This window comes from Austrofundulus limnaeus, unplaced genomic scaffold (assembly GCF_001266775.1).
Source record: "Austrofundulus limnaeus strain Quisiro unplaced genomic scaffold, Austrofundulus_limnaeus-1.0 Scaffold161, whole genome shotgun sequence".
NCBI lineage: Eukaryota > Metazoa > Chordata > Actinopteri > Cyprinodontiformes > Rivulidae > Austrofundulus > Austrofundulus limnaeus.
The window spans coordinates 1,163-11,309 of record NW_013952563.1 but is presented as its reverse complement, the minus strand read 5'-3'; the positions used below and the strand labels follow the sequence as shown (position 1 = coordinate 11,309).

General features: G+C 41.9%; 1 protein-coding gene across 1 annotated transcript; it reads left to right on the top strand.

The window, feature by feature from the left end:
• Positions 1–948: 948 nt before the first annotated feature.
• Positions 949–8,698, top strand: LOC106523600 (GTPase IMAP family member 5; the record flags this gene model as incomplete). Its single annotated transcript, XM_014017086.1, is given in 5 exon segments — positions 949–959; positions 3,780–3,857; positions 4,928–4,978; positions 7,954–8,586; positions 8,687–8,698. Coding segments are annotated over 4 exon segments (715 nt in total), but the record flags the coding sequence as incomplete, so codon positions are not given.
• Between the last annotated feature and the right edge of the window lie 1,449 nt (positions 8,699–10,147).

The window sequence follows — 10,147 nt, the reverse complement described above, 5'->3', positions numbered from 1 at the left end:
GCTTTCCCTGCCAGCATCTTGCACCCTGCTGTTATGTGCTGGACTGTCTCAGGGGCCTCCTTGCACATCCTACACCTTGGGTCTTGTGTGGTGTGGTAGACATGTCTGCGATCGATATAATGTGATATATACCCATCTAATGCAATGACTGTGTTAGATGGGCATTTGATATCCATTTCCATTGAGCATATGATGACGATATAGATCAAAATTTTCATTTTGCCTCGATATAACTGAATCATGAACCATTCAAATCGATATATCGATATAGGTTGATGTATCGTTACACCCCTACCAAATGCTGTATGAGTGTGTGGATGGAGGGATGGATGAGGACACAGATTGGGTAGTTAAGTGCTTTGAGTGGCATGCTTGGTTAGAAATGGGTAAAATACAGTCCATGGTTCATATAATAATCTGAATACAAACATTAAAGTCATGAAATTATTTCATTAAGTTTATTGGCACCTTTAGTTAGTATTTTTACTAAGTTACTCTCTTCATGTAGAAATGCATCTCTGCTACAGCACAATTACAGGCAAATTTCCAAATATGCAAATCAGGTGATGATGTCAATAACGACTTTCCTTACTGAGGGGTCAGTGGCTCAAAATCTCACTCCAAGCTCAGATCAAAACTGGAGAGTTCTGTCCCACTCAACAAACAGGGAGTGTTTCTCTTGTTCTCCACTGCCTACAACTGTGTGCAGCGGGAGCATTTCCTCCCCTCACGGGGCTGCAGCAGGTGTGCTGAGAAGGTGTGACTGAGTTAATTTTTTTAGTCTTTCTGTAATTAATTATTAACGAGTCAAAGTCCCAGTCTTATGAGCTGAAATGTTGGTGCGTGGGCGGTACCGCTCTTCTTGCAGCCATTTTGTGAAATGTTTAATCAGGGTGTAAAAGTCTTCAGTTTACTTTTGTTTTCAGTCACAAGGCAGTTTGGTGGTGCGTTAGAACACAGTGAGTATATTTGATAATAGATAATAATAAAATATGATTAAAGTTATTATGTTGTTAATCTGGTATTATATGTCGTCAATATTTCACCTTCAGTAGAGAAATTACTGATTAAACTGAGCCCAGATAAAAACCAGAGTAAAGAAGCTAAAATGATCTTAGATGTTTTAGAGTTCTTAGACTGCTGCAACATCTGTGAGAACATTTTAAGTTTATTTATTTCTAATGATCAAAGATGTTTAAAAGCTTTTGAACATGATTGAAACATTTGTTCAGGAAGTCCAAAGTTCAGCTTCAGATAGGCTAACTCAGATTTTTAATTATTTATTATTATTTTTTCCATCTTACAGTCTAATGAAGTTTTATAAAGTAAGAAGTTTACAGCATTTACTGTAGTGGAACCAGTGGGTTCAGATATGAGAGAAACAGAAACAAAGAGGCAGAAAATAGAACATCAGGCTGACAGAACATCTGTTTGAACTGCAGCCTTTCTGTTCAGGATGATCCATGATGAATTTTGAACATTCGGGTTTGTAGCTCAGATGTTTTGTTAATAATATCTGCTCCTGGACGTGAGTATCAGTTAACTTATTATTGTGACCTTTGAAGCGTTCTTACCACTGCAGATTCACACTGATACTGTGTTCAAGGACGGTGAAAAGCTGAGACATTACCAATTTCAAAAGTCTGCATGTACATCGACTTAAATTCTGAATGTGACTGCTGGAGCAGGTAATGCCAGTTTCATTAACATCTAATAATGTCCAGCTTTTGGTAAAATTTTATTCCTCAAAATTTCCCCACAGGGCAGTTTTTTTTTCAATGAAAAGTTAATGCAGCTAGCTAGTCCATCATAGCTTAACGTTAGCTTTAACTTAAATTCAGTGACATGTAATCTATTACTGAGTTGTTTTTAATCTGTTAAACTGTACTTAATGCCAAGAATAAGGTCAGAGTCCACTCTGGCAGCAGGGACAAAGTTCTGTGAGGTGAGTGATAAAGGCAGGTGTGACTGAAATATAAAATGAATATTTATTCTAAAGGGATCCCTGATGAGTTGTAACATTAGACATTGTTTAATAAACATATGTTTTAACTGTAAAATATAGACTGTAAAAATACTGTAGGATATTTAGTTTTTATCATTTTTAAAACAAAAGTTAAAAATATACTTTAACACGAACGGGGCCATTTTATTTCCACACAAAGCATTCTGGGTAAATGATGACGTGGATAGGTCCTCGGTGCGAGGCTGCTAGCGAGCTATATCCACCCTGAAGGTTAATCTTGGACAATATCTGATGATCGACTCTTTTAAATGAAACCAGAGAGCGTTGACAGAGAGGAGAAGGTAGAAATGACTCAGCCTGGAACTGAAAATATGGATGGAGGACAACAGGTTAGCTTGTTTGTCACTGCTGTGTTCCGCAACCCACCACCTCTCATGTCAGCGAATCGTGTGTCCGGTCAATTACGTCATGCACTGAAACGGTCAAATTATCGTATAATGTGGATTTTTTTTTGGAATTATTGATCGAACAGAGGGCAAAATTATCTGACAAATATGATAATTATCATACGTCTGACAACACTGGCTCTGATGGTGGGGGAGGATGCCGGTCAGACCTGGCAGACCCAAACGTATAGTGAGGGTCTGCTGGGAACATCTGTCAGTCTCCCGTCAGACAGAGCTTCAACTCACACCTCCTGGAGAACTTTGAACATGTTCCGGGGGAGGTGGGGGACATTGAGTCTGAGTGGGCCATGTTCCGTGCCTTCATTGTCGAGGCAACTTACCTGAGCTGTGACCGTAAGGTTGTCGGTGCCTGTCGTGGAGGCAACCCTCGAACTCGCTGATGGACACCGGCGAGTTCGAGGGTCCTATTGGCTTCATCAGATCCTGATCTCCAGCTCTCACTGGAGCGGTTCACAGCTGAGTGTGAAGCAGCCGGTATGAGGATCAGTGCCTCCAAATCCCAGACCATAGTCTTGATCCAGAAAAGGGTAGGGTGCCTTCTCCGGGTCGGGGAGGAGGTCCTGCCCCAAGTAGAGGAGTTTAAGTATCTCAGGGTCTTGTTCATGAATGAGGGAAGAATGGAGCAGGAGATCAACAGGTGGATTGGTGCTGTGTCTGCAGTGATGCGGAAGTTGTACCGGTCTGTTGTGGTGAAGGTTTACCAGTCTGTCTACATTCCTACCCTCATCTATGGTCAGGAGCTTTGGGTAGTGACTGAAAGAAGGAGATCACAGATCCAAGCAGCTGAAATGAGTTTCCTCTGCAGGGTGTCTGGGCTCTCCCTTAGAGATAGGCTGAGAAGCTCAGTCATCCAGGAGGGACTCAGAGTAGAGCTGCTGCTCCTCCATGTCCAGAGGAGCCAGTTGAGGTGGTTCATCTGGTTAGGATGCCTCCTGGACTCCTCCCTGGTGAGGTGTTCTGGACACGTCCCACTGGGAGGAGACCCAGAGGAAGACCCAGGACAMGCTGGAGGGACTATGTTTCTCAGCTGGCCTGGGAACACCTTGGGATTCCCCCAGAGGAGCTGGTCCAAGTGGTTGGAGAGAGGGAGGTCTGGGTCTCTGCTTAGACAGCTGCCCCCGACACCTGACCCTGGATAAGAGGAGGCAGATGGATGGATGAACAGTTATTGTTGATTTGTAGTATGTTAATATACTGTGTTTACTCATTAGAGTAAGTTGGGTTATATTTTTATGTTCAGATTTTGTCAGCATTTTCCACACTGCTCACTGTGGTTAACCTGTTAGAGCTGAACTGGGTTGTTTTTTAATCTCTATATTAAAACTTTTCTGTTGTTTCTCTATAAGGTTGATTAAACCAGACTTTAGTCTTTTGCTGACTTCAGTACATGTGACAGAGAGGAACCATGGCTGCTGCAGCATCTGGTGAGTTTTGTTACACTTTAGAATTGTCTCTATAAAATAAAATTTGACTTTTGTGTGTTTTTATAAAATATGATCACTCTCATATGTCAGTTTTTGTTCAAACGTTGGGAAACTGTATTGAACTGGAACTGTTTTTAGTTTTGTTTTCAGTGTTGGGCACTAGTCCCTTAAAGTGCTACCGCTCTAATTGTGGTTCTCGTTTTCACTTTAGGGCTTTTGCAAAATAAATTTTTTAAATTGTGTTCTGATTTGCACTTTCTAAACTTAAAAATTCAGTAGTGCTAATTTAATTATTTCATCAACATGATCGTCACTATCTTTAACAGTGGAGGGACAAAGCCATCAAGTCAATACAATGCTTCTGCATTGTATGTAAACAGTGTCCCCTCAGAGATCTGTTCTTAGAAGCTGTAACCACAGTATTCCTGAATTCACTGACTCACACTGGTCTGAACAAGCTACCATTGGGGGCCAGTCTTAGACCAGATAGAGCTCTGGATCAGGGTGTATATCTGTGGGCTTTTCGTCGATTAAATAAAAAATGGGAAAAAATACTCTTTGGTGAGTTTATGCTAGGTTTAGGTATGTACTAGAGTGGTTAACTTTAGAGTAAGGGGTCAGGGTTAGGCTGTAGAAATGACCAGTAAATGAATGGACATCAATGGAAAGTGCCCACAAAGATAGAGAAATACAGTGTGTGTGTGTGTGTGTGTGTGTGTGTGTGTGTGTGTGGATGGGTATTTTGTGAGATATGAGGGTCATTTTAAGACAAAACACTTACATATGGGGACCTAAACAGAGTCCTCATTTTGTTAAAGCCATTGGTGGGTTGGGGGTTGGGTTTAGGACCAAGCTTTGAATTGAGTTTAGGTTAGGTTTAGGGTCAGGTAMGTACCTGTGAGGTTAATTTTAGGGTAGGGGGTCAGGGTTAGGCTGTAGAAATTTAATGGAAGTCAATGTAATGTCCCCATATGTATAGGTAGACACATCTGTGTGTGTTAGTGTGCTCAATGCTGTAAAATAAAAMAATTTCAAACCTAAGATTTATTTAATGTGTGTTTGTTTTATAGATGTACAACCTCTGAAGCGGAGAAGAAGTTATGAACTGATACCACCTGACAGTAAGTTTAACAGGACTGAGTTTGGACTCATTTTGTGTTAGTCTGATAAAAACCAGCCCATTGTACAGAGCCCGCCGGGGGTCAGTGTGAGAAAAAAAAAACAGCTGCTGGAAATCCGTGCGCACGGATTACTAAACTGTGCTCACAGTTTCTGTAATTCGTGTGCACAGATTACTGACATCTGGAGGGTGGTTGTGTGAACTGTCGTTCATCAGCTCAGAAAGTGCTTAAGGAGTGTTTTTTGTTCACTAAAGTCTAAGTTCTGCACAGAAAACGTTGTAATTTGAGTATGTTGTACAGTTTTTGCCCCTCTGTCAAGCAGTTTTGGTACCGGGTCTCCTAAAGGCTGTTTCAGCTCTGATCAGATCATCACAGGAAGCTGTGGTGACAGGATGTTTACAGTTTCCCTGACAACGGGGAAGTTTTGCTAAAGTTATCCAGCTGCCTTCTCAGGGTTATATCACAAAAGTACTGAATAGATTTATGTTGAACTTTTAGGAAACGTTTATTACTCTTTCAAAAATGTTTATTACACCACAGAAATATCTGAATAAAGTTTGAAACATTTCAGAATAAGAGTGGGGCCGCAACTCCTATCTGATTGTCATTCTGCAGATGAAGCTCAACACACGGGGACATTTCTCTGCAGCAAGCCACTCGAAGGTTTTCTCCAGTGGTTCTCAGATGTTTATTCTCTTTCACAACAGGGGGGCTAACCTCCATAACACCCGAATGGAACCATTTGACTGGAAAATATGAAAATAAATAAAATAATAACCACGTTGGATTTTGATGAAACTTTCAGGGACATTCTGTGATTAAAAAGTGTGTTGATGAAAACACAGCAGTGCCTTAAGTTTATAATAACAACAGATCCACTGAATTTACCTTGCAGATGCGGCTTCATACTGTTGTGTTCTGAGGCAAGGATTTGAGCGACAACTAACCCCGAAACAACAAGTTGTCCCCGCACTCACAGTATTCACTTCCTGTTTAGCCTTTCACCATAAAACCGGATACAACAAAACAGACGGTACCACACATACCATGCACCCAACCTGTTGATGCAATCTGCGCGCACTGATTGCAGAAACTGAGCGCACAGTTCAGTATCCGTGCTTACGGTTTAGTTATCTGTGCGCACGGATTTCCAGCGGCTGTTTTTTTTTCTCACACTGACCCCTCATGGGCTCCGTACCATTGTTTTTTGCTTCACTTTGCTTTGTACAGAGGGTCTGGAACATTGGCTATTAAGAAATGATTTCTTTCTGGAGGCGTTGCCTCTGTTGTTTAAAATGATTTGATCTGACTTTTCCCAGTCCCTAATGTTTGGCCAAGACATATGTAGAGCACCAGCTCAACTGTGAAGGAAGCTAAGTTAAAAGGCTAATGGGAAATGGGCTGTGTCCAAAACAACAGGACGGGTCCTCNTAATAATGCTAATGTATTGATATTTTTCAAATTTTTATTTAAGTTTGCTTGTTTAGCATCGTCACAGTTGCTAGGTGACAAGACGTACGCCGGGGTGGAGGGGAGGCTAGACCGTCCAAATTCACAGCCTCTTTTTTTCCGGTCTTCCCTGTCTACCAAGGACCCGGCCCACCTCGACAGGGTAGTCTGGGTCCTTCGGAGAACCCGGCCTGTCGTTTTGGACACAGCCATTGTGTGCACTGTGAACAACCATCCCCTACTGGGAAGAGAGATGTACAGAGCCAAATGAGATGGCTGTAAATGAGTGCTGAAGGCTTTGAGAGACAAATTTAATTTAATTTAGAAACCTTGTCAACACGGCCTGAATGATTTCATTCCTATGCTAAACTACAGACAGACTAAAATGGTGCAGAAAATCTACGTCGTCTTTCATAACTCCTCCTTCTGTTTGCTGATTGGTGTTGTTGAAATTCTACCAGAGAATTCCTTGTCTATGGGAGAAACTCCAGATGGAGCAGAGAAGAGAAATTAGAATCTAAAGGAACTGTGTAGGAAGGAAAGGGCCAGCCTAATTTTGTGCTGAACTGGCCCAATTTTTTGTTTGATTTCAAGTAAAACCTTTGTGACTCAAAACTAATCTAAAATAACTGGTCTGATTGTTGGGAAAGAGAGGACACAGTATGCTTGCAGCTAACCCAGACACGTTCACTCACCCCCATCTTTACAAGATTTTATTCTAAAGATGATTGTCACTCTCTCTAACTCTGTCCTTTCAGAGCTACAAAAAATGTAAATACTGAGTCAATGCAGATGTGTGCTAATGGTGTATTCTTTATTAGTATAATTATATTTATTACACTACACTCGCATATATATATATATCAGTAATATAAACTTTTTCACACTACTCTCAGTATATTAATATAATATATGATATATCAATAGCATACAAAAGTAACTTTAGATAAAAACTAATTCAGTCCCTTTTCTCTGAGTGTAACCAACAGCATGTAGAAGTTACCTGATGACTGTTAATGACTAGTCACATGGCTAATGTTAGTACTGAATTTTAACATTTAAATGGTTGTAAATAACATGGACATGAAACTGAAAAACAGAAAATATTTAGAACAAGACAAACAGATTTATACAAATAATGACTGAACAGGTTATTAGTTGTAATTAAAACAAGAGAAGAAAAACTGTTTTTGTTGATAAATTACAGGCTTGGTTTCATGAAAATACAAATTTATTTTTGAAAATGTAAATTTATTTTAGATTTTCTGGTATTTTGTGCTGCTCTTGGTGCACTGATTTTGTTTTAATTGAAATAGAAAAATATAATATGTCAGCAGCAGAACTTTCACAGGAGCTTTTTATAAATCAATAGTTCTTCAGATATTAAATCTGCCTGCTAAAAATACTGTCAGTTGGCCTTTTTTATTTTATTTCCAGTGTTAGAGCTGAGGGTTGTTCTGCTGGGTTAGGGTTAGAACAGTTGTATATTTTCTCTGTCATTTAACCTTTTTATGTTTGTTTTTCAGTGTCAGAGCTGAGGATTGTTCTGCTGGGGGGCAGCTGGTATCAGAGAAARTCAGCTGGGAATTTTCTCCTTGGAGAAAATGTTTTCAGTGGAGCTCCATCCTCCTGTGTGATATTCAGTGGATCATTTGAAGAAACCAAATTAACTGTCATCAACACTCCATATCTAAAGTTCCCAACAGCAAACAAACAGACAGAGTTTATAAAAGACTGTATGAAAGCTTCTGCTCCTGGACCTCATGTGTTCCTGTTGGTTCTCCAACCTGAAAGGTTCACTGAAGCAGATAAAAACAGGATCTGCTCAGTCCTTGAAGAGTTCAGTGACCAGTCATTTGATCATTCACTGATTCTAGGTTTATCACGCAGACGAGGAGGTCCAGATGTAAATGAAAAATACATGAAAACTCCTMCATTTGCAGAATTAATCYGAAAGTGCAGATATAGACACTTAAAGATGCAGGACATTGAACATCCAGAGCTAATAATGAGATGTGGCCAAATTGTAAAAGAAAATAAAGGACAACATGTGATCTATGAAGAGTTTGCAAACACATCATCYACCTTACCAGAAGATCAACAGGGCCAGAAACAAAAGAACAAAACTGGCTCTTTTATTTCTACTGTCACAGGTGCTGGTAAGTACTAAAACAATTATCAAAATAAAAGCTTGGTCACAAAAAAATCCAGATTTTATTTAGGGGAAATTTAAAATTAGGGATTAATGTTCTTTTACAGGTATCAGTGCAATCAAGCATTACATTCCTGAGGGAGCGTTGTACATTTGTTCATAAAGCTTCCGGCCTGTGGCAATATACATACATGCGCCGCGGACGGCTGCCGTGGCCGGTGGGCCCGGCCCGTGCTTCACAAAGGGCAGCTGTACGTAGGTAGTGCAAAATTTCCAGGCTGTGTACTGCCCACCGTGTACACCCACAGGTGGCGCCGGAGACCACGTTTCCGACTCAAGGCGAATTTCATGGCTCAAGGCGAATTTCATGGCTCTGTCGAGTTTCTGATACTCTGATGGGGTCTCCTTGTACATATGGCTGGAGTTAATTTTCATGGCTGAGAACTCGGCCCCCCACAAACTTTTTTTTAAACTTTGACCTCCCGTACCCCCAAAAGTCCCCAAAGACCACCCCCGGGCTCTGGAGCGCCCCCTATAGGTCAAAAATGGTACTACAGGATTTTTTTTCAAATCTTCATTTCTGGTCCCCGTTTGAGTGGGTGGTGTCTCTCTTTGGTCAGAAGACCCCCGTGACCTTTCCGTGACCTTTGCAGTTTTTTGTTCACCACATCACGTAGGAAGGTTGCACAGGCCTAGGTGAAGTATCGTTGCGCTCGTGGTGACCCCCCGGACAACAAATGTCAAGGTCAAAGGTCAAGGTCGTCTGGAATTTTTTTGACCTCTCCGATCCTCTCCAAATTTTACACACTTGTTCGGGTCGGCGTCCTGACCGTTTCTCCCAATTTTGGGGTCTCTAGGTCGAAAGAGGGCCAAACAGGCACCAAAGACCCCCTCGTGACCTTGGCGTCATCTTTGTCACCATTTCGCGTAGGAAGGTCGTACGGACGTGGCAGAGGTGTCGTTGCGCTCGGGGTGACCCCCCGGACGACATAAGTCAAGGTCAAAGGTCGAGGTCATCGGTAAATTTTTTGACCTCCGATCCTCACCAAATTTTACACACTTGTTCAGGATGGCGGCCTGACCGTCCCCCCCAAGTTTGGGGTCTCTAGGTCAAAAGATGGCCAAACGGGCACCAAAGACCCCCTCGTGACCTTTGCGTGACCTTCGCCGCCATTTCACGTAGGAAGGTTGTACGGATGTGGCAGAGGTGTCGTTGTGCTCGGGGTGACCCCCCGGACGACATACCTCAAGGTCAAAGGTCAAGGTCATCTGTAAATTTTTTGACCTCTCCGATCCTCACCAAATTTTACACACTTGTTTGCGTCAGTGTCCTGACCGTCCCCCCCCCCAATTTTGGGGTCTCTAGGTCAAAAGATGTCCAAACGGGCACCAAAGACCCCCTCGTGACCTTTGCGTGACCTTTGCCGACATTTCGCGTAGGAAGGCCATACGGACGTGACAGAGGTGTCGTTGCGCTCGGGGTGACCCCCCGGACGACATACGTCAAAGGTCAAAGGTCAAGGTCAAGGTAAATTTTTTGACCACTCCAATGCACACGAAACTTTACA